The sequence below is a fragment of the Watersipora subatra genome, chromosome 4 (genome assembly GCF_963576615.1).
Source record: "Watersipora subatra chromosome 4, tzWatSuba1.1, whole genome shotgun sequence".
Taxonomy (NCBI): Eukaryota; Metazoa; Bryozoa; class Gymnolaemata; order Cheilostomatida; family Watersiporidae; genus Watersipora; species Watersipora subatra.
In genome coordinates, this window is record NC_088711.1 from 42716999 (window position 1) to 42743175 (window position 26177).

The 26177-nt window shown below is 35.2% G+C and overlaps 1 protein-coding gene across 2 annotated transcripts in view; it reads left to right on the forward strand.

The window, feature by feature from the left end:
- Positions 1–26177, forward strand: part of LOC137392896 (inner centromere protein A-like) — a 47951-nt gene that overhangs the window by 9756 nt on the left and 12018 nt on the right. The window contains exons 4-15 of one of the 2 annotated variants that reach the window (XM_068079252.1): positions 896–1068; positions 2990–3103; positions 5971–6054; positions 6998–7093; positions 10060–10253; positions 13141–13743; positions 16036–16139; positions 19138–19421; positions 20121–20237; positions 20708–20912; positions 23122–23231; positions 24318–24485. In XM_068079252.1, coding sequence (XP_067935353.1) covers positions 896–1068; positions 2990–3103; positions 5971–6054; positions 6998–7093; positions 10060–10253; positions 13141–13743; positions 16036–16139; positions 19138–19421; positions 20121–20237; positions 20708–20912; positions 23122–23231; positions 24318–24485 — 2252 coding nt within the window. The remainder of the gene's footprint in view (positions 1–895; positions 1069–2989; positions 3104–5970; positions 6055–6997; positions 7094–10059; positions 10254–13140; positions 13744–16035; positions 16140–19137; positions 19422–20120; positions 20238–20707; positions 20913–23121; positions 23232–24317; positions 24486–26177) is intronic. The other variant, XM_068079253.1, reaches the window with a different exon arrangement.

Consider the following 26177-nt stretch of genomic DNA (forward strand, 5'->3'; position numbering starts at 1 on the left):
GATTGCCTAATTAAACTGGTTTCTCATTGTTAGCTTGCCACAAGGCCATGTGCTATGACTAGATTATCAAAGGATTACAAGTTTCAACCATGATATTAATCTGCAACTAGTCAGCAAAAGAATAAATGTTGCAATTGTGGATTAAAGTCTTGTGATAGCCATCCTTCAGCTCAAAAGTTATGACATGATCAAACATCTAAGTCTCATTCAAACCTGATGTTATGAAATGAAAGGAGCAAGTAGAATAGTAGTTTTAATATGATCAAACACTTTTATTGAATATAATTTAAAACAAACAATTGAGTGCAATAATGTCAGTATTTTAAGAAAGCAAAACCTTTCCATGGACATGTAATTAAAACAAGTTTCTCATCAAATCTCAGAGTCAGATTTTCGAGTCTAGACTTATGTCACTTAGAGATCATCTTGTCATAATACATATTTTATGATAAAAGTATAGCAATAGGATTGAGCACTTAGAAGTGCACTAGCTTGTTAAAGCTGCCTTAGAAACAACCAAATATATCTGCTTCAGTTTTGCTTCCCTTTGTTTATATACTATGTAATTACATAATGCTGCTCATCATGCCCAACTTTGTGTATGTTCAGGCCAATCAAACCGCCCTATTTGCAGATAGGGCGTTTTGATTGCCACTTTATGTGTGGTAAATGTGGATAGGGCGTTTTGCACATAGTGACAAGTGCTATTTATGGTAGTCTCAGAAGGATGAAATTTCGGGACATGTTAGATCTCAACCTAACTTACATATAAGCACAATAAAGTGAATTTTGAAAAAATGGTCAGATAGGGCTCTTTGCTTGCTTAGGGCAGAATAGGTTTTGCCAAATTAGGGCAGTACGCTATCCTACACTATGCTCTACATGTTGACAACAGGCAGCATACGTCTCTGATGTGCTGAGTGAAAAGCTTGAGTTATTCAAAAAGATGAACACCTACAAGCTTACCGAGCTGCGATGTGAGCGTGACCGCGCGTCACAGGCGCTCCTGCAGGAAAAGCTGACTTGGCTGGATGAGATCTTGAATGTGGCAAAGGCAGAGTTTGGATCGTAAGTTATTTGTTCTCAGTTAGATGGTTTATAAACTATTTTCTTATTTTTCTAGTTTTAACAATACAGTCAACCTTGAACATGGAAGTTAATTCATTTCAATATTTGCTTTGTATGGTGAAAGCATCGTACTTTAGAGGAAATATCCTTTCACATATACTAGTACGCGTGACAGTCCTGTGCATAATGAGAGATTGTAATGAGTACATGCATAATTATTCCTCGAAGTAGAAACGTTGCTGAGTGGTGTAGTGTTTCGTGCACCGGTATAAGGCAAAAACCTGAGTTCAATACCCATGCGAGGCTTTTTTAAAAACGCTTTTTATGTGGCTTCAGACGGACGGACACGGCTCTTGTTATAGTAAGAAATAGTAGTACATATTAGTAGCAATAGTAAATATATAATTTTTTATATAAAACTTTGTGAAAAACTAAATAAAAATTTAAAAAACTAGATTATATGTCAAAAATAATCAATGATCAAATTTTTTTTTATTATTTTTGCTTCTTTCTTTTACTTTTCACTAGTTCTTTGGTTTTACAGTCATACCTGTACATACGAGTATACTACAGTCATACTTCTACGAACAAGTATACTACAGTCATACCTCTATGTACGAGTATACTACAGTCATACCTCTACGTACAAGTATATTACAGTCATACCTCAACATACGAGTATACTACAGTCATACCTCTATGTACGAGTATATTACAGTCATACCTCTACGTACGAGTATACTACAGTCATACCTGTACGTACGAGTATACTACAGTCATACTTCTACGTACAAGTATACTACAGTCATACCTCCACGTACGAGTTTACTACAGTACCTCCACGTACGAGTATACTACAGTCATCCCTCTACGTGCGAGTATACTACAGTCATACCTCTATGTACAAGTATACTACAGTCATACCTCTATGTACAAGTATACTACAGTCAAACCTCTACGTACTAGCATACTACAGTCATACATCTACGTACGAGTGCTCCAACATGCTAGAAGTTTGAGATATGAGCCGACTTTAGAAAAATTATTGACTGCATGTTTTCATGCAGCCAGAAGTGGCGTGATACAAATTTCATCAACAGTTCGTATGCTGAATAGTTGTCGAATACATTTGATGATGTTGTCAATGGTTCAAGTTTTTTGTTATTTTAGATTTAATATTCCTAAAGACTGCAGTTCTTTTTGTTAAGTACATCCTTCATGGGAGTTATTCCTTCTAAAATATCGGTCATTGTTTTAAATCTGCCGCCGCAGCGGTTTGGTTTTTGAGATCGGTTGATTTAACCATTTACTAGTGATCAGTTATTTGCTTTTTCAAATTTAAATAAACTTTACAAATAATTGAATTTATATTAGGCTGACATGATTTTGTCCTTGTGTAAACTACAGTATATTATATATAGATAAAGTATTGTAATATATATATTGCAATATAGTAAAGATTGTTGTGAATATCGCTTGCATTTGCTGGATTTTTTTATATCATACCGACTATGCTCTTTGTGGGCTCACTTCTCGAAGAACAAACGTCGTTAGAAAAACCTGTTTTGATGATTAAAATTTTTTCATAAATGTTTCTACTACATTCCATTTCTTAGACTCACTATGACAGATCAGTTCCTGAAGCACGAAATGATCTGATGATATGAATTGAAATAACTGGTTTTATTCATTCTCATGCATTTCATAGATCCTTGGAGAATGAGCTGTTTATCCTTTTAGGCAAAAGATGTTGCATTTTTGTGTATTATTGTAAGAGCTGCATCCCACAATTGTCCTTGGTGTGTGGTTTTGATGAATGTAGTTTCATCAGACATTCTCTAATGCGTGAGGAAGAGCGGTTCAAATGAAAGGCTTGTTAGTCTCGAAGGGATGTATTCAGTGTGATCTATCTATACCGTAGGAAGGAAATCGGACTCCTACCAAAGACTCCGGTAGCAAAGAAGCAGCACAGGCAGCTCGTGGCAAGGAGAAGTTCGCCACCAGTGAATCCCGCTACGTTGGTCAGACCTATCAGGTACTGTTTATTTTGTTCTTATTCTTTAGGGCTTTTATATCCACTAGTACGCTCTGCTCTACTAGTCCTGTGCACTCTGAGAGATTATCATCATGTGTAATCTTTATGTTCACAATCGTGAGACTTGGGGATTCGGTACTGCAGTTGGTGAAGCGCTTGGTTGTCAATTACTGTGCAGGACTATCTTTTTTGTAGTGCTCTTAGTGTGCATTTTGTTCACAATTCGCGAGCATCGGGGATTCGGTACTGCAGTTGGTGAAGCGCTTGGCTGTCAATTACTGTGCAGGGCTATCTTTTTTGTAGCGCTCTTAGTGTGGCTTCCAATGGACACAGCCCTTATTATATTAGATTTTGTTTGTCAGCAACCCATAGGTCACCTTTTGATTTTGGCATTTTACAAGCTTATTACATTCGATTATCACTAGTCCTGCATTTAGATATTTCCCTCACTTGCTTTTTGTCCTTGAGGATTTAACTAAATGAAACACCTATTGCTTTTCGCAGAACTGTGTTGATCGGTTTGTGGATAAAACTTTGATAAAATATATTTCGTTGTCTATTGCAGAGTACTCCCTAAATCTTGCAGTTGTTCATCGCAATTGGAAACGATGCTTGCATGCATCTAGGTTGACACAATGCTTTTTTATTTGTCAACATTTTCCATTGCTTGACTATATTAAAATTTATTTTATTATAATAATGTAATTTTTTTATCTCAAGTCAAACTGATCAACTCTGATCTGTTTTGGCTAAATATTAGCAATTTGATAATTATATATACAGTCAAACATGGATAACTCGAACTTCACGGGACAGAGCGAAAGTGTTCGAATTATCAGAACGTTCAAGTTATCAGAGCACTGTCACAAGTCCATGTATTTACTTATTTATTAGTAGATACATGTACATATACAATCTATAATATAAAACAAAAGCACAAATGGCTTGTTTCAAATTAAATGCTTCTAATGTAAAGTTTAAAACGTTTTTATCAAAAAGTATAGAGATTTTCTATTACTTGAGATTGGTTTGTTGTTTGAGGTGATGTTATTGCCAGGACGTTTTTTAGATTGACATTGGCAAAACTTGATCGTTGTTGAAATGCTCAAAAGAAAAGACATCAGTACATATACAAACTATAATATAAAGCAAAAGCACAAATGGCTTGTTTCAAATTAAATGCTTCTAATGTAAAGTTTAAAACGTTTTTATCAAAAAGTATAGAGATTTTTCTATCACTTGAGATTGGTTCGTTGTTTGAGGCGATGTTATTGCCAGGACGTTTTTTAGATTGACATTGGCAAAACTTGATCGTTGTTTAAATGCTCAAAAGAAAAGACATCTTTTTCTTTTGAGCGTTTTACCCACGATCAATTTTGCCGATTTTTCTTGAAGTTTATGCAAAGGTTACCTCACTTTACCTCGCTTCCGAAGGGCGATCGCTAAGCGGATGTTTGGTATAAATCAAATTTCACCAAACCTTTAGAAAAGTCGTTGACAAAAATATTTTGCTGATGGTGGTAATAACGAGGCTTATGAGTTACGAAAAGTTGAGGTTTACCTCTATGGCTTGGAATACAGTGATTTTCTAAAGCGATAACAACCGTTTCGGTAGCCGTTGGGCAAAAAACAGTTCAAATTAACAGTTTTGAGTTCGAGTTATCTATAGCAATTTATCATTACGGGGGAACGGACCAAAGAAACTGTTCGAATTAACCATGTGTTCGAGCTATCCGTGGGCGAGTTATCCATGTTTCACTGTACTTGATTTCAAAACAATTTATCAAAATATGCAGTATAACTAACTTATATCAGCAATGTAATAATAGCAAACCTCCAACAGAAGCCATAATAATCACATAGAGAGAAACGTTTTGTAAAAACCCTCACTTGTTGGGGTTAGTAATAAAATGCATGTGAGACATGTGCACTATGCAAAATGAAAATAACATTGACAAAACATGATCGCCGTTAATACGCTCAGATCAAGCGAATGTTTGATTATGATGAAGAACCAATTGGAGTTTCAAAACAATCCTTTTGACCACCTGACGGAAGGCACGCAGATGTGTGTGTGTGCGTGCGTGCGTGCGTGGGAAGTCAGCAAAAAAGATGGAAATGCGTAGCGTCACAGACTAACAGACAGACAATGACAAATTGAAATTGATCGATGTAGATGTTATTTGTTTCAGTCAGGTTGCTTTCACAAAGTTTTTAAAGGTTATAGTGTGATTAGCGAGGCAAATCCAAGTTGTTTTCAATTGTGTAATTTTCTACAAGAGCGTATTTCAGACTGAATCAAAGGTAACTCTAGCTTAGCTTTTCCGTGCTCTCAAAACCAATTGGTTAGAACTGTTTCTACAGTTTTCTAACCAAAACCAGTTGGTTAGAAGCTGTTAATTCACACGGTTTCGTCAACCGCACGATGAAAACGGTGAAAACCTGCAAGTCAAGCGAATTTTGTTGCTCACAAATTTTTAGCGAATGTTTCATGCATGCGAAAAATGGAAACGAAACTTGCGAATGATGCCTAAGAATATGTTGCCCAAGCTATTCCATTTTAAACATTTTCCACACTTCATTCATTTCTATTTCGAATTGCCGACAGGGATGTGCTCCTATGACCTCTAGGCGTAGAAATCCTCATCTTTGTTAACAAAGCGTCCGCTCTAATCCGCAACACGCGACTGTCCATTGAAACGCGTCACATGGTAACTCATTGTGCGCACAACTCCAAACCCAGATCATCCACACAGTGGAAACATAGTGACTAACTCCAATCGACCGACTGTCTGTCTATTAGTTGAGCCAAGTTTGAAGACAACGCGGAGAAAGTCACATAGTTAATTGGTTTATTTCTATTTTAGACAAACTCGGCGAACAGCAGCCCAACAAGCCAAACTTAAAATTACATCGAAAAAAGGAGTGAGGAAGTCTGTCAGCCTAGGGAGGTTGGTACTTAATATCAGTATTCACTGCCACTCGTGCTTTTATGGACCAGAGTATAATGAAAAACCAACAAAAATGACACAGCTAAATTTTATCACTAATCTGCTATTCTCATAGGAGACGCCTTGATAAGTCCCTTTGAAAACATCTTCGTGCTCTTCCAGCTCTTCTTCGTGAGAATGATTAAAGATGAACTTACATAATTTTTGTATATTTTATTAGAAAAAAACCAGTATTTTTCTATCATTTGCTATTGTTTTTAATGTTTGAGGTGATCTGACTGCCTGGATGTTTCAAGATTAAAATCTGCAAAAACTTGATCGCAGTTAAAATGCTCTGATCAAGCGAAAGTGTGGTAACAGATATTTGATATGTTTTTATATATAACTTTTACTGTATATATATAACTTTTACAGTTTATATATAACTTTTACTGTTTATATATAACTTTTACTGTTTATATATAAAAACTGAGATAGTAAAGCAATAATGGTCATTAAACTGATGCTGTTACTTTCTCATAGAGACACAACAATGAAAGTGTAGACTAGGGAGTATATAGGTTTGAGATAAGGGGGGGGGGGGGCTAAAGCTATACACTGTAATTCACTCTAGTGCAAATTAAGTCAGGTATAAACTAATTTCACTGATGTTTTTTGTGTCTTATCTCTTTTTATTGATGATTTTCGCTAGTCTTTGTTTTCACTTATGAAATGCAATTCTTTAAAAAACTTTGAATGTTATTTTGTAGGCATATTTTACTTTAGATGTCAAGTAAAATATTTTATTTAATTTCATGTCAGGAAGTTCATATGTTGAGGAGATGATAAGTCGAGACATGATTGTACTATTTAATACTATTTAGCAAGGAGATTCTTTAAATTTGCAGTGTTCTGTTTGTTTCTTAATTTGCTTCTCACACTGATAGACTTATCCCATTTATAGTCGTGGAAAGCGGGCTAGCAAAAGAACAACCCGTAGCCTGGTAGACATAGAAGGCAAAGAGAACCAAAGTCCATCTTCTGTTGCCTCCTCTGAGAAGTGAGTATACGCTGTTGGTTGTCAGTTTGGCATGTTGATTGCAAAGTTATCACTTTGAAGCCAGCGCCTGAGATAACTCAGAAATACAGTAGACACTCCTACAACGTAAATAATTCATTCCTGAATTGTTTATGCTGTAGGGAATTTATGTTATAAGAACAGTAAAATACATGTAAATTGCCTAATCCGTTACAAGATCTTTCCAAACGCACCGTTTTGGCCATGTAAAAAGGAAAAACTTGACTTAACTCTTCTAATTTGTGGGCTGTACCGTAACTGCAGTATTATTGGTTTGCATCAACAACTTTTCACCTTTTTCTGATCAATCGTACAGGTTTTTTAGACCCTGATTGTGGTAATTTTTACAGTATGTTGATGGGGAGCGAACATCTTTGACGTTTATTTACAATAATTAACTTATTTTTTCTAAACAGCAAAGTCTATTCTACAAAGTCTATTCTGCAAAGTAAAACTAATAACACATATTTTATACGTCGACAATGAAGCAGAAGATATATATTTTACCATAAAAAGAGCGGTTTCTACCTGTTCGTCGTCTATTTGTGTCCAGGATTCAAGATTAGAAAGAAGTTAACTTTTGATGATACTCCAACTCGTGATATTCAGATTGGTAGCTCAATGCTGTACCTGCGATAATCGATCGACTTTAAGCATCTACATGAAAAATTGTGCAAATACCTATAACATATACCCATCCTCATATGTTGTCTCGACACATATGAGGATCTATCACAACGAACTAAAATGTCATGGAAGTTGTATGTATCATAGATACAACGCTGTACGTACATCATTTTTCTCTCCAAACTGCGGCGAGATATGTTACCATTGAAATTGAGAAATTGCCCCGATTTGATACTTTACGTTATGGGAAATTTTGACGCTGTACGAAACGAAAACTTTACATAGATTTTTAACGTTATCTGGAATTTACATTATAGGAAGTATATGTTATAGGAGTGTCCTCTATATGTTTTTCCACTTGAGCCAACGACTCGGATTCGTGGTTTCGTTTTGTTTTTACATACATCTGCTTTACGGAAGATTGAACCATTTTGGTCCTTTGTGTTGTATAGGATTTTAGTACAATTCCAAAATTTCAAGTCGATAGTATAGTTCTTGAGAGATAACAAAAATACCGACAACCCTTCTATCCGAACGAGAAATTAAAAATGGCTGCCGACAGAGTTCTTTTTGCACTTCGTGTTTACGTAGGATTATGAAACTTTGATTGTTTTGTTTGGTAAATATTTTCAGCATAATGCAAAAGTTTCAAGTTAATTAGACTATTAGTTCTAGAAATACTGCTGAAATACAAGCACTTCCAACTGATCGAGAAATAATAAATGGCTGCCATCAGGACATTAGTTTCTTATGACATACTGATAGAAATTCCTTGTAATGAAGATGAAAACTAGGCAAGATAACTTAACAATCAAACTGAAAAGCTTCTCTGCAGCAAGAGCTTTACTCTAAACTATTTGCTTTTCTATCCATAAAAATATAAACACTATCAGACTCAGTTTACATCAACCACTATGTTTCTTCAGTTATCTCTATAACATCACATCTTTGAAAAAGTGAAAAAAAACTATTTGCTACATGTACATTTAATTTCTGTTTTTTTCATTGAGTTTTGCAAGCTTGGAGCTTCAGTTTGATATTCAGTTCAGAAGGAATTGTGCTATCCTGATTGCTGATATAGTCCATGGGAAGTTGTTAATACGGTTCAGGATCAGGGGACTTACTTGTGTATACAAGGTTAGGCTTCCAAGTATTAAAAGCCTATGTCGGCATGTAAGGTGTTTTCCATAGAATCTTGTCCGGAGGAGTGACGGTTGGACACGCTACAAATATTAAATATTGGTTTTTGGAAGAACTCTTTGATTTGATGGTGTTAAATGTTCTTCAAGATTTTATATCGATAGGGTTTGTCACACACATTTTTATTGATTCAAATGGGTTTGTTTTGATAGATTTACAGTCTTAACTCTTCCGCTGCCAATTTTTTTACTGGGACGTAGTAAAATATTTGATATAACCTAATATTTGATAATGGCGAATATAAGTAGTCATAACATTTGAGCCTCGAGGACTAAGGAAAATATTCTGATACCAATTTAATCAACATAAAATTTAAATCAGCTAATGCCATAAAATGCATTATAAGCTCAGAAACTTTGTCAGCCAATTCTACAACTACGGTGAGTAATAATTTAAGCATGTTCCGAATCCAAAAAGTTACCGCTATTAATATAGCTTATGGCATTGTTATTACTGTAAAAATTAATTACTAACTATACTAGTACTAATGCTCAATAAGATAATTACCAGAAGTCGATCTGCAATTTGTAAAACCTCCGTAACTGTAACGCATCTGCCACGGGCGGCCCTTGCGAAAAAGAAATTACGGTGAAAAGTTAAGTTTTGACAAAGCTAAATTAGCTGTAAGCATGTTTTCTATTGGCTCAATGCAGGCAGGTGATTGTTTTCTTTCGTTCAAGTACAAACATGATAGGCTAATTAATTAACCGGCATAGAGCACCATACGGCTCTTGGCCAATCGCAAACAGTTTGCAGAGCTACACTATGAGATCATCATATGCAATGAGTACGCACTTTTAACTTTACTCAAAATAACAAAACTAGAACGCATATAATTTGGCAGATTTGAAATATTACAAAAAGTTAATACCTCAAAAGAATTCTCATCCATTAAAGGTAACCAATTCGTATTCAAAAGGTAATTGATTTCTAAGCAGTGAGTGGATAACTCCAATAAAAATCTAGCTTGAAATCCTCAGTTTTATACGTAAAACTAAAGCTATCTGTAGTTATGAAGGCAGAGTGCCATAAAAAGGTTTAGTTAAGAAGAAGTGGTCTTTAGTTATATTCCCATCAGATCGATTGGGGACGTCCAGTACGCTAGAAGTGATCATTTTCAGCAGCTGTATCGAAACCAAAGCTGGTCGAGCCAAGAAGCCAAAATTGAGGAAAAAAGGTCAGCCTCACCGTAACCTTGACTTAGCATCAAGTCTATCTTCAGAAGAGGGCCAACAGCCTGGTAGCTGTAAGCTCGTGCATTTTGGCCAACTCCAGCGTGTTAAGGAGAAAGTGGAGGCTTTTGAACAAATGTCTGGTTAGTATGATTAGGGTCTGATTACTTTATTGATTACTTTATCAATTAATTTATTGATTACTTTATTGATTAGTTTATTGATTACTTTATTGATTAATTTATTGATTACTTTATTGATTGGTTTATTGATTACTTTATTGATTAATTTATTGATTACTTTATTGATTAGTTTATTGATTACTTCAGTGATCACTTTATTGATTAGTTTATTGATTACTTCAGCGATCACTTTATTGATTACTTTATTTATCCCGCGACCAAGCGAGCGGATGCGAAGTTTGAGAGTTTTTATGAAAAATGCATGTGCACACAACTTACGAAAATTATTCATTAACAACGTCGCAACCCTTGTTTCAAAATATCATCAACAAATTTAACTATCGTTTTGTAGAGTCATTAAAGTATAATAACGATACAAAACACATATAAACCTATTCAAATATATTACCAAGTCTTTGTAAATTGTCGAAATTATCTTAAAACTTACCCATCTGAACGGATTATACACAAATAGACAAATTAATTTGGCTGAAATTCTTCACAAAACGCTTGACAAGCTTGGTTTAATAAAAGTTAAGACCGGAAATTGAAACGCCGAGCGACAGAGAATAGAACGATTAAGTCGTGCGCATTTCACGGAAAAATAACGTGCACATTTCACCAGTCTATAAGCATTGTCGAATTGCCGAAGGTTTCTGTAATTAACGTAGGAGTACTGAAATCATTTCATGAAAGTTTCATTTTTGCTGATTTCAAAGTAACTGACATTTTAGACACTCTTGAGTGCGTTGGTATTCTAACCGATGTCCAACGCAGTGTAAGTAAAGGAAATGACGATGTTATTTTTATAACGATCCTTATGAGGTTATTACAATATTTAATTATAAGTTTGGAGGACTACAGAACAATGGCTACGTAGTACAGATTTTCTAAAAATCTATATAAATATTACAACTTCTTGATATTGCTAGCTATGACGTTTTGAAATGTAAACAAAATTGTGCATTGGTTTTATATTATTAATATATTAATAATATTGGTTATTCTAATAATATCAGTGCATTTTACTTCTAATATTGGCCAATATTGCATTTCTCCTATTGCAGCGGGAGTGATATAAACATATAATCTTTTCCTTTCATTATTGCTATTTGTTGTATATAATAACACCCAGTACATTACAGCTACCATTGCAGTTATCCTATTGCACTGCAGTGCCATTTGACTGCTAATATTGCATTTTTCAACCATCAGTACCCTTTCTTTTTTCCAATATCACTTTGGTCGTGGGCTGTATGACAGTGGAATTTCTAATTACTTTTTTGATTACTTTATTGATGTTTACTTGCAGTTACTATGCAGGCTCAAAGCAACGGTTGGCTAATTCTATGGAAATTATAAAGTAGTTGTTCCTCGTTGTATACTGAATTGCTGCATTGAAAGTACTGATTGAAACTGACGTAAATTATGTATATTAGCAAGCTCAAACTCTTGTTTTTGTAAGTCGGCAATATTATTTAGTTATACATAGAAAGTTTAAAAGTATAACAACATCCTAAGATATTACTAACATGCAGACTATCACAAAGATATTATCACTAAGATATGTAATAATTCAGTGAAAATATATATTATCACTAAGATATTACATATCTTAGTGATAACATATATTATTTATAAAAAACGAAAATATTTATATTATCGCTCGTAGAATATATATAAGGATACGCTGTATGTACACTTTTATTCAGACTATGAAAATTACAACACTACTCAATAGCAATAACCTTATTAACAGCTGTATTCAACTTGTAAGTAGTCTTCTCACGACAACAATAATATTGCTTCTAATGCAGGGCAGCTTGCATCCCATTGGCTGCTAGGAGATAACATGACATGCGTACTACTGATGTGTTATGTAGTTGGTTGAATACAGCAATATTGAGGACTATGTGTGATATTTTAAAGCGAATGCTAACATAAAATAACTTTACACAGCCTAATGCGTGTTTCTGCGTGTTTTATTACAACAATTAGTGAAATTATAATATTAGGCAAAAATATAGTTACATTATGGATTAAGTGAAAGAAAAATAAATGAAAGCCTTACATAAAATAACAATTCCTACTTAAAAATTGAGAAAACGCTTAGCGTTTACCCGGACTAACAGACATAAACAATAACAAAATAATAAATGTTAATAAATATTGACTAATATAGACGGCGATGTCAATGTCCTAGCATTAACTTCACAAGATATCTCATGGTTTTAACACAGTTTACCAAATCAACTTTGGCCCACATATTGTTGCGTGTGTGTTTCATTTCACCAATTGATAAAAATACAACAATAAACAAACAAATATAGTTACAATATTGATTAAATGAAAAAAATAAAGGAAAGCCTAATTTCTACATAGTAAAATATGATGAGGCCCACATGTGCTGTAGTATTGCAGCTAGTCGAGGCACTCAGTCTACAGAAGTTGGTATTACTAAGTAATGAAAATAACATTCACCATTTCATCAAATAGTAGTCTGGCCTTGACTAATTTAGGTTGAACAAGTGGCTCTTGACATCTTTTAAAGCCACTAAGTGTTGAAATTTGATATAAGTTTATTGGGAGACTGTTCTATTGTGGTGGAACTCTAGATTCAATTGTTTTTTGCCGAAGCAGTATAAAATATTAGTAATGGTTGACTAGTTTTCAAAAATATAGTATTATAATGAGAAACCTTTTTTACTAGATACTTACCTCCGCATAATTTAGTGTAAAGTATGCGGAGGTCATGCACACACATGGGCAACGTCTTGTATCATTTGTTGAGGCCCATCAGAATTCATAATCTCTGTCCCTGCTGCTACGCTTGCTTTTTTCGGTTTAGGTTGTACGCCCCTTAAAGATCACAATCATAAAGGAGACGCATTAAATCTTCTGTCAACCTCTGGCAAGTCTTCTCAGCAGTCAAAAGGTACTCCCACTTCCGTTGAAACAAACTTGATCTCTTCTGACTCTGTAGTAGAAGCACTGGAGCAAGATGAACCAAGACTCGCTTCAACTCCTGACCAACCAACTAGTGCTGACACCCAAAAAACACCGGTCGTGTGGGAGTCATATATGCCTGTTACTCCTGCTACGATTATTCGAGAGAAGACAGACACACCTCCTACGGTCACGAGGTTAGCTGCCGCTGCTCAAAAAGTGACCGCTGCTGACGGTTCCCCTGAGTTGGACAAACCAAAAGCTGTTAAAAAGAAAAGCAAGGAAAAACCAGTAGATGCTCTTGAGGAAGACTGTAGCGTAGGTAAAAGTCAAGAAAACTCTGCGGACTCAAAAGAAGAAAAGTTTGAAGAAGTCTTGGCAGCATCACCGTCTGTTAAAAACATGACAATCAATGCAGATAGTTCAGTGGCTACTGACCTGGAGCAGCAAAAACGAGCTGAACTTAATGTGCGCATGGTTGACACAGAGGAAACCCAATTCTGTGGTAGGTTTGTTGCTCACCTATGTAAAGTCTACATTGTTCATTTGATTGCTCACAGACATCTAATTGTGATCTTTCCAAAAATTTTGCAAATTTTGGCGAATTACATGTATGCTAGGTTGTTGTACATGTATCCTAGAAAGGTGGTACACATGAAAAAATATCGAAAAAGTGGCCATTGTGGAATGGGGCTCCACAATGGCCAGTTTTTGAGGTAACCTCTACATAGTTTTTAGGTATCCTCTAACTACCATTTTCAGATATACGTGATCGACATGGTAAATACTCTATCAATAGATAACCTTTCAATAATTCCTATAAAATCTTGAAACATACATGGAACCCGTTCGATATAAGAAAATAACGAATGCTGTTATAACCTAAAATATCACAATATTTATAAAGATTTTTGTCCACAGTTTTCAATGATGCCCTCACCTACTGTGAGTGGACTCGACTAGACTCGGTTATCATGTATCTCAGTCAAGGCAAAAACTATCCGTAAAACTTTACAGAACTACCTTGAGATACAAGCTTGGTGCATTCCGGGAACTGCGAACTCGTGGGTCAGTTAACTTGTATTTCGAGTTAATTTTTTTATATAGAATAACTAAATACAAATTAATCCCTCCCACTCTCTCAAAAAATACCTAAAACAGGATATACTTCGAAAACACAGGTTTTTAATTGTTCTAATTTACCAACTACTGTCACAAAGTAGCAAATATATATCTAGTGGTTATGATCTGCAATAGAATGTAATATTATTATGTACAGTATTGTATGGAGTGCCTACATGTCAGACAGACTGTAGTGGCTAATGGCGGTGCATCTTAAGTGTGAGCGATTCGTAGTTAGAATTCAAAGGGCACGTGCGTATCCCTAATACCCAGGGAATCAAAACACACCCTACATCTTTTTATAAATTATGATCATCTTAGGCCCTGCAACAACATTACATGGTGTATAAGTCACCCTTTTTGCACATAAAATGTTAATTAGTTTAATAACCATTTTGTTATTTTCTTGCAGCCAACTTCATCTTGTAATTTTTATAGTGCAGGATTGTGTGAACTTATCCTGAACATCCAAATATTTACTTTAAAATTTCGACTGTGACTGTCTCAGATATGCTTTGTTGGATGTCAGATTTTATCACAGTAAGCCTTTTAAATTCAACCAACCATTTGTACTAAAGCTCAACTTGTAATTGTATATAAAATTGTTAAACCACAAACCTGATGAAATTGTGAGGCTTTGATGTATCCTTTTTATATTAATTTTTAGTGCTTTAAAGAATATTGCGGCAGCTTTTCATGAAAGGAAAGCTTTTCTATTTAGTCATGAAAGTAAATAAAAAATTTCATTTTTTGAAATGCAAATTTCTAATAATTGTTTATTATTCATTCATATTATTTTCTAGAAGTTAAAAGAAATCTATAGTTTGGTTGAAATCAGGCTTTTGGGAATGGTAAACTGTTCATTGGTCTTTCAGGGATTTTCATCTAAAATTGATAAGGTCTTAAAGCCAGTTTTGCGTTAACTATTTTCGTCGAGGCCGTGAGCAGTTAGCCTTAGATCTTTGCTTAGAGTTAGGCTTACTGATATCTATTAGCCTTTTGGGTAACGGCTGTAGTTTTTATATACCAAATACTTTCAACCCGAATTGTTATAAACTTGTTTCACAATTGTTTAGCTACAGCTAATCAGAAGAACTTAAATGTGATGCAATTGTGCCTAAACACTTCTAGAGCACCTAGGATTTAACTAGTAATAGTAGTTAGAAATTTATTTAGCAATTGTATTTAGTCATTGTATTTAGTCATTATATTAAGCAATTATATTTAGCAATTGTATTTCGCAATTATATTTAGCGATTGTATTTAAGTCATTGTATTCAAAAACAGTAGTAAGCAAATTTGTATGATGACCATTTTAAAAAACTTATTGTCATGCTTCAACTATCATTTGTTCTCTCTTCCCTTCATGAATGCAAATTATGTTGATTTACTCGTGCCAAATATGTTGAAAAGCATTAACAGATCTGTTAAGCTTTTAATTCTGGTAATATGTAAGCTACTCATTACATATAATTCACACTTTTAACAAAAAAGATGCTTAAGGTTGAAACCATATGTGCATCACCCGATTATTGAAACCAAAGTCATAGATTTATCATTTGTGATTGATCAACAGTGTACAAGATAGGGCAAAAAAGTTGAGTGTTTTTCTACTAGAGTCCAGTCTAGCTAAATCGGTTTATTCCCTATAGCTGCTGCTCCTATTTATTTTCAGATTCTTTAGTTATGGGAGGGGAGAAGACGTCTCCTAGTGCTGCAGAGAAGACAACAATAATTGAGAAAGGAGCTCATGAACCTTCCGTTAGCCTTGCTTCCACGGTGAGTTTCTTGCTGCCAGCTTCCTTCTATGGAATAATGTCATCACTTTTATTGGCTCACGAAGTTTATGTAAATCAATGTTGTCAAGCTAAGTCAATGATTAGGCCTCTAGTATCACAGGGTTGCATCGCTGTTTCACTTGTTTGCATTTTTATCATGTTTGTTAAAAAGAGCAGGTAAAAGTTTTAAGTTTACAGTTGTAGAAGCAGGAGTGGGTGAACATAAGATTGGCTTAAGTTTACTTGTAGAATTCATATTAAAGTGTGTGCTAGTTATTGTGTCCCTTGTATGTGCTTTGTGGGGCTGCGATATTCTAGAGGGATAGAGAGGTTTTTATAAGCTATGGACTGGTAGAGGTGGGTAGAGGCTCTCCTAGGGGGACTTTATCAAAGGGGTTAGGGATGTCAGCCCTTTTATAGGTCATTTTTCATTTCTTAGAGTATTATACGATGCATCTGCTATATCATCTAGAATGGAATCATGAAAGCTCTCAGCACAGAATTAGGAGATTTAACTTCAGTAAATAAACAGCTAAACCAATTCCCTTTGTTATATTCTCATATTTATGCTGAATGCTATTTATCCATTTGAAGTCCTCGTCTTCTCGTGAATACCAGAACATTTATAGAGTTATGACGTTATGGCGTTTGGGGTTTAAAAACTATTAAATTTTTATAACATTTCTTTTACATTCCCAAACAGATTTAGCACAGGAATTTTGTTATTTAAAATGGCTGCATGTAGTTGATTGCGTTTAACAATAATTTCCACCGCTTTGGAAAGGGCTCAAGAGCATTGAATCACTCAGAATGAATAATCATAAATAGATCAGTAGATCTGTATAAGCAGTTAGAAGTTGTCATCTCTTTATACACGGATTCTTAAATTCAGACATCACTAATCTATTTGAAGATGAACTTACACAAAATTTTAGTTGATTGCATCATAAAGTTTCGGCGTTTTTGCGGTAGTTTTGGATGTTTGCGGTGAACTGATTGCCCGGATGTTTCAAGATTAAAATCGACAAAACTTAATCGGTTTGATTTACAAAATGCTCAGCTTAAGCAAAAGTGTGATTATGACATCCGCAGTTGAAGAAAACTGACAAAATAGAGACTTGTAACGCTGCAACTTGATCGTAATAGCTAATATCAACTAACTATAGCAACTATAGTTGAACAACTATAGCAATTAGTGACATCATTTTGTACGTATTTTTCTTTTTAACGTTTTAACCATCCGTCAAGTTTTGTTGATTTTAATCTTGAAACATCCTGGCAGTCAGATCACCTTAAACATAAAAAACAATGGCGAATAATAGAAAATTACCATCACTTTCTGATCAAAATTACTAAAATTTTATGTAAGTCCATTTTTAATGCAAACATTATTTAGTGTTTATAATAATTCTTGGAAATTTTGAAATATAGCATGAGAGAGTTGATGATGTAATGTATTACATATTGAACCCTAGTCCAGAATATTAATAGTAAAGAATATGATATAGTTTGGATTTAAAACAGGTTGTCACATTTATTGAACCTGTGTTTCGTTTTTAATTCGTGATCGTTAAAGGGTTTAACCATATCTTCTTTAGCCATAAGGTTTGCTTAAACGATTACAAAACAGATCGGTTTGTTTTATTCCAGATAGATTTTCTCATAGAACAATTTATTAATCAATTGGTAAACCTACACACTAACAGACCTCATAGACTCCTGCTTTTCATTAGTAGGTAAGCTTTACTATAATCAGCCGTGTCTGTACATCTGTCTGAAGCCATGGTTAGACGTTGGAAAAAATATTGCATCGTATGGGATTTGAACTCACAACATTCTGCTTGGTAGACTGATACTCTAGCACCCGCTCCAATCGACTGCCTTACCGCATTGTGGAATAGTTGTGCATGTAGTTTTTACACCGGGGAATCTCTCACGGCGCACAGCACTGTCAGGATACTATTAGTCAATAATGTTTAGCGCTGAGCATACTGCTATCGAGCTGAATTCTTTTACCGCTAAAGAATTTCGTTGTTATTTATCAGGACTGCTGCTTGTCATTTTGTGTTGTCCTTGAAACATAAGTCCCCAGATTCATGATTTACTGTAAAACCTCTATTTGAGTGTCATGGGTTAAAAAATACAGCATCATGGCATTCAAATTGAGATTTTATGGTCTATTGTTTTACAGTAACTAAGCATTTCAATAATTCTTCGAACCAAAATTGTGTTTTTTATTTTTTATCTGAAAATATGAAAACAGCTTGGTTTATTCTATGCTTTGTTCTAAAGTCGCACATGAACTTGCGAATTGAATTGCTTAGTTAGCTTCTTTTGAAAGTATCGTTGCCAAGCATTACTAGGGAGGCAGCGTAAAGTTAGCATAAATTGAAAAAATTGAACAGTTGTTTTTTTATAATCAGCAGTCACATTTTAAAACTATACATTCTAGTATATCTACCCTAGGACACTTATATATTCGCCTCATCTAACTTTCGTGTTTTCGCAGAGTCATCCTCTCGCGAAAATTTCATGAGCGAAACTAAACTATCATAGCGAACGAGCGAAACTAAACTATCATAACGAACGAGCGAAAACGCGAAATTGAATAGCTTTGTTCATTGATAGTCCAAGAAACAAATGGTAGCAAGCGATCAAATTGCATTATCGATCTCACCCACACCATTCTACCCACGGTTCACAATTACAAACTAGTCCCAAATTGAAAATTTTTTCTTACTGGTGAACTGAATCTGAGGAATCTAATTATGTTTGTTCCACTGCATTTATTTTCACATCACTATATTTTCGCACTCATCAGAGCTGCGAAATTAAGTTGCAGCGGAATTTTACTTTGTATGCTACTCACGAAACTAAATACTAGCGAAATATAAGTGTCCTAGGGTAGTTAAATATCATTAGCACTTTTTGTTATAGTCTGAGGAAAGAATTTAAGTTTTTGATGCAGGTTTTGCTTAATCAAATAATTATATTGTTAGCTACAGACAGAGGTAAACATTCCTCCGATTAGCGGGCCTGTGCAGCGAATGACTCGGTCAAAGATGAGAGCTCAGCCGCCCTCTACTTCATCAGCAACCCAAAACCCCAAACCATCTGCCGCGAAACCTAAGTCTCCTACGAGAACCATGTCTCCTGCAAGAATGCAGTCTCCTGCAAGAACCAAATCTCCCGCTCGTGGCCCAATCAAGAACCGTAATGACACAGTCAGTCGAGCCGCATCAGCAGATCGGTCTCGGGTCATTTCTAGAGAAAGAACTGAAAGGTAATCCGTCTCAGTTTATCGACTTTTAGAGTCATTTGCCGTCCGACTCAATCCATCTCTGTGTTTCCATGCTTTAAATGGGTTCAGGGCTGCCGACAAATTTGCATGTTACCATTTCAACGATTTGGCGTTGCACTATATAGATCTGACCAAGGTTCATGATGCGTCCCTCAAACAATACTTATTAAAGTAGACTCGATTTCGGGTCACGGCCATTGTTCAACTTATGCGTAGTCAACTCGTAGCACTGAGCCAGAATGTCTGATCACAATTTTATTTTTGTGTTTTTTATTGTTGTGCTTGGCCAGGCAATATCGATTCGGATCCATCAGCAGTAAGCGTTTCTATAATGTCAAATAGTACTCTCACTGTGAATGCTTTTGCACAAACTTAGTGAAGCGAAATAGTGTTAAATCCATCCGGATTTTACTGTTCCTATGATTCGGAGTGGAAGGCTCCGAACCCATTCAAAGAATGCAAACCCAGTGTGTGAGCATATCTAAATTTGTACCCAGTATAGGAATGTCCCTTATTGGTTTTATTCCAGCTCAATAAGTATAATCCATAGACATAACAAGCATTCATAACTTTATGAATATTTATAAATAGAAATGTGTCTGTCAGACATAAGTATGACTTCTGGTTTCCAAGTGGTTTGTCACACCAGCCTCACTTTTATGAATAAATTATGTTTTTTAGCAATAAGAAGTCACTGCTTAATTCAAAGAGTGGCCGGCCTCGGACCTCTTCAGAATCGTCACTATATAACACCAGCAGCGTTGTGAAATCGCTGACGAAAGCAGCCTCTTATAGCAGGTATGTTTTGTGTTGTATTTCTGTAGTCCCATGGAAATTGCGAGAACCACAGCTATCAAATAAATGGTTCTTTACTTATTAGGGATCTTCTATTCTGGCACATAACACTTTAATGATGTCACAAAAGGGATGTGCACTTAGCCAATCATAATACATGTGTACAAATTACAGGCCAGATGTGTGTATCTTCACATTTTATACTGTAAAATAGTTCTCTTTATTCTATCGTGGAACTCTTATTATTTGAAGTATTATTATTTGAAGTATTATTGACATATTTTTAACCATTATAAGTAGACAGTTGTATGATTGTATCATATCAATATCACAGCACCGCATGCAGGCTGATTTATTCAAACATTCTTCACATGTTACATGACCAAGCTGTACATGTACATGTCACATGTATGTTTTGCATGACCGCGTGTGAGTCATAACTTCATAATGACCAGATGGCTTGTGTTTTCAAGGCTGAACAGAGCCCCCAACATGAACACCAGCATGAGTAAGCAGCACACTGTGTCTACACCTGATATAAGTCGTACTCAGTCGGTGGTTAAAAGTTTCCTGAAGGGTGGAACGCAGAAGACCTCCCCTCAACAGACACCTTCTCTCGGGCGAACTGTCGTTTCCTTCATCAAGCGAGCTACCCCGATAAGGATGCCTAGCAGAGAGGTAAGTGCTAGTTTCGATAAGAGTTTCTGACCATGTCTGTTGAACAGTGGATTACTCCCTAACATTGATGAGATGCATGAAGTAGATGTTGGCCATCTAGTTTGTTTGTGTTCATGAATCGTTCACCCCAATTAGTATGTTTACAAGTGTTTCATGTTAGGTTTTTATTTCCACACAAAACCTGTTCTCGCGCAACATCTGTTCCCGCGTGAGACCTGTTCACAAATGACACCTGTTCTCACATGGCGCATTTTCTCACATGTCACCTGTTCTCACATGACACTTGTTCTCACATGAAACTTGTTTTCACATGAAACTTGTTTTCATATGACACCTGTTCTCATATGACACCTGTTCTCACATGAAGCTTGTTTTCACATGACACCTGTTCTCATATGTCACCTGTTCTCACATGACACTTGTTCTCACATGAAACTTGTTTTCACATGAAACTTGTTTTCATATGACACCTGTTCTCATATGACACCTGTTCTCACATGAAACTTGTTTTCACATGACACCTGTTCTCATATGACACCTGTTCTCACATGAAACTTGTTTTCACATGACACCTGTTCTCACATAAAATCTGTCATGTTATGGTTTGCAATTCTTGCTTAGTACCAAATATTTTTTTCTATTTAGAGAGTATAAGCCTAATGTAGGATTTACTAGTGATATAACAATTTATCAAATGTTTGGCTATATTTTACTCAAATTTTCACAAACTTTCTCGTTTGTGTAAACCTCCCCTAAAGTTGGTCAATTTCCTCAAACCCTAGCAGGCTATTAAATTATTGTTATCTCTGCCAGTAGATAAAGTTGGGGCCACATTTAAGACACTGCGAGTTGATCTCAGCCACTCAAAAAATTGATGATTTCGTATGTGGCAGTTATAAACTCACAGGCATCCTCTTTCTGAAATGTTAGTGCTGCCTATTCATGTTGTTTCCTTTGTCAGCATATGTAATTAAGGTGCCATTGAGTTGATCATTGATTTTCATTATGGCAGCGCCTGTTCTGAATTCTGATGACCCTTTTCAGATGTGCTTGTACTGCCTTTTCTCTAACGCAGGGAGAGCTTCAGAACTAGAGGCACTTTGGGAACCAACTAAAGGTTTGGTCACACGAGCGCCGAAACGGACTAAACGACGCAAAAATACATCGCTGTCAGTTGTAAACTGTTCGGCCAAAGACATTTCTGGCCGAAACGAACCATTTCGGTCCTGCTTGAAATTTCGTGGCGAACCCTTGCTTTTATTGGCAGATTAAAATTCTAGCGAGCACGCATCACATTTCTCCTTACGTGCGTGTGAGCAAATTTAAAAAGAAACGGGACGATACTTTTATTTCGTTAAATAAACAACATAAAGCTATTTATGACAAGGCTCACCCAGACTTGTGATTGTGTTGCATAAATGTAAGATGTTGCACTTAGTTTTGCATAAATGTAAGAGAATGGTTGTGATTTTCTTTCGTGTAGAATAGAAGTAATGTGTCATACTCATCCTGATGAAGTATCGTTGACTGATTTATTTATGTAAAACCACAGTACTATGATAAAGACTGTTTTTGTTTGTTATGTACTCAGCATAGAAAAACATTCATATGTTAATAAAATATATAATTATGTTGATGGGAAGGGTTGGCAAAATCTTTGTATCGAGTGATTTATTTTGAGCAGCTGAACTATCTTCTAATAAATCTGCTGCGTAATTATAATTTATAATTGTTCCTCAAAGTTTTATGTTTACAATAAAAGTATTTAACTCAAATAAATAAAAACTACCAATGAAACAGTGTCCTGTCTTCATACGTATGGTATCTAGGAAGCGAAGTGATTTCGGATGCTGTGTGACATGTGATGATGTGGCTTAGCCGAACCGAAGTAAAACAACTTCCAAACCTAAGCTGGCTCGGTGCCGACCACGCCTTAAGCCGCCTTCATGTATTAACACAAAGCTCTAAACTGATATCATCAGCATCGCTGGTCACAGTTAATGCTTGTGTAATTGATCTTGCAATTATATATATATTATATCATTTATAATATTATATTGCAAATGATTATTTCACTATTTTTGTGTGCTGAGGTTGATAATCATTCGATGTTTTAGGTGTATGTTAATTAGGCTATAGAGTGTTTATTTGCTGCGAAATAGCACTTTTATCTGTCGCATTACATTATATGATAATGTGTATGGTTTAGGAAGAGACACAGAAGAAGGAGCAGCGCCTGAAAGAGAAAGAAGAACAGGAAAGGCAGCGACACGAAGAAAAAAAGCGAATTAGAGACGAGCACATTGAGGAAAAAAAGCGGTAATAACATAATATATTAATAACATATTATTACTATATTACATTATTAATAATATATTAATAAGCGGTACAAGCAATAATATAGCAGTAAAAAGCATCTTCCTGTAGTTAATTACAGTCAAACCTCAACATATAATTCACAATGACATGTGCATTTTTTAATTACAAGGCGAAATATCTGCAAAAATTTGTCTAGACATATTGAGCATTTCCAATATACAGTTTTTCAAAACTTTGCAGTTTTGTATATGGGCACACATGTATGTAGTTCTCTTCCCCATATTTTGGTTCTATAATTCTCAGATGAGATGAAACCTTTTTATAGTTTTAAAATTATGGATCACAATAAGACTGTTAATGGTGAACTTACACTAATATTTTTAAAATTTATAGGAAAGTATCGGTATTTTTCTATCATTTGCGGTTGTTTTTGATGTTTGAGGTGATCCGATTTCCAGGATGTTTTAAAATAAAAATAGACATAATTTGACTAAAATGCTCAGATCAATTGGAAGTGTGATTATGATGTCTATAGTTGCAAAGAGACCGACAGAATTGAGACACGTAACGCTGCAAGTTGAACGTAATAGCTGATGTCAACTGATAACAATGATAACAACTAGTGACATCTTTTGCAACATTTTTTTCTTAATTATTTAACCGCGATGAAGCTTTATCGATTTTAATCTTGAAACATCCTGGCAACCAGATCACCTTAAACATGGAAAACAATTGCAAATAGTAGAAAAATACTGATACTTTCTGATAGAATCTACTACAATTTTGTAAGTTCACCTTTAATGTTGTATGTTGAGGTTTAACTCTACTCCAAAACACAGAATATTAAGGTTGGATGCAGTGACTTCCCAGACGCATACTTGACCAACTGCCAATGCTATGTATACAGTAAATCATGGTTCTTGTCATGCTATTTACCTTTGATTATTCTCTTAGCATTTTGAGTCTGTGAATGACAGGGAGCATCATGAATATGTGAATGGATATATGAATGACAGGGAGCATTATGAATATATGAATGGATATATGAATGACAGGGAGCATTATGAATATGTGAATGAATGACAGGGAGCTCGCGGAGAAGCTAAAACGAGCACAAGAACTGCGGCAAGCCAAGCTGGCCGAACAGAAGAGTAAGCAGGAAGAACTAGCTAAAAAGTCACAGCATCAGTCAGAGCTTGCTAACCAGGTTCATGAAAAAAAGGTGAAGGAGGAAAAACAGAGAGCGCTGCTGAGGTATGTATTACTGACTGCGTATGCAAGCACTGGCGCTGCTGAGGTATATATTAGTGACTACGTGTGCAGGCACTGGGTTAGGAAATGCTCGGGTATTTTGGGTGGGACTCACAAGAAATTCTTTTTGGCATTTTTAAGTGGGTGCTATTTCTGTTGGTGCGCTTTTCAATAATTTTGGTGTTTTGCAAATCTGTCCAAAACAAATGCATCTAGCTACATAATCATTGTTCATAAATATCTTAGCATGCTACAAACATGCTTATAAGATTGTTATGTGGTCTGATAGTCAAGTGGAACAAATGTTCTTTACATCTTATTTTTGTTTTACTAAAACAAACTCTTTACAACTGCAGCTAGCAGCTTCTTATGCGTCTCAATCAGGGTCGGCAAAAATAGCGATATTTTTAAAAATACCATATCATTGATATATATCAGGATATTTATTGATATTTTTGATATATGTGATATTTATGATATTTTTTAAACAAATGACATTTTTGAAAAAAAATTGAAGCTAGGTTGAACTTGTATGGTGTTTACATTGTGATTGATGTATTTTATAGGTTTTATGGGATCAGCCAGCAATGTTTAATACCAAACGCTTGATTTATTGTAAGCCTAGTATAATAATAATATTTATAAATATGAAAATGTTCGTCAAACATTGTATTGGAAATCATGACATGAATGCAAAGTGCAAACAAAATAGTGAAAATAGTAAATACACACTATGATTGTCCATGCATGTTCTAATGTCCTACTCTTGTCTAGTTTGGGTATTTGTAAACAAACACCAGCTTGCCAGACTTCACCACACCGAGACGATTTCTCAACTTGCTGTGAACCAGTCCACGTGATGAAAACACACACTCAACACTAGCAGTCAGAGTTATATGGTCATATTTATAGATTTTATACTGAGCCAGAATCCTTTGAAGCTATTCATTAAAAGATTTTTACAGAAAATGATGAGATGACTTACTCTGTCATCTCAGTGTAATGTGTTTACAATTCTATCTCTGGGTGTCATATTGTTTAATTCAAAATCATTGATTATGAAGTTCAAAGGGTTTTCAGCAGGCTGGTCTTCCAATAAGGCAATAAAATATATAACAGTTTAAACCATAACTGTCACGAACAACTTTTATCGTATTTTTTAGGTAAATCAGACACGCTGATTCCGATTTTGTACTCAAAATAAAGATTAGTCCACTAACCTTCAAAGTCATTTAGGCTTTTTTAAAGCGTTTCAATATCCGTTTCAAAAACAACACAATCGGCATTACAAGCTCCGCCCATAAATATGTGACGAAACCTAGCTTTTTCAGAAACGGAAGTTGGGAATGTTTAGTCCGATTTAGAATAATAGAGATGGGTGTCTTAAAACCCATTATTATCTAAATCCAGCCTGTAAAATAGTTTCAGTTTTTTATGAAAGGGATATAAACTATTTAAAATTGCTCGCAGCTTGTTACATGACGTTTAAATGGGCTGGACGCCGAGAAAAATGAGCTCAAAAAGCGCGGTTTTATCACGAGCTAGCGTTGTTATTGCGCTTTTTAAATATGCAATGCTAAATAGCTTATCTACCTTTCAGAAAAGACTGATATTATTTTTAAGGCTGAATTTAGATATTAATAGATTTTAAAACACCCATCTCTATTATTCTAAATCGGTCTAAACATCCCTACG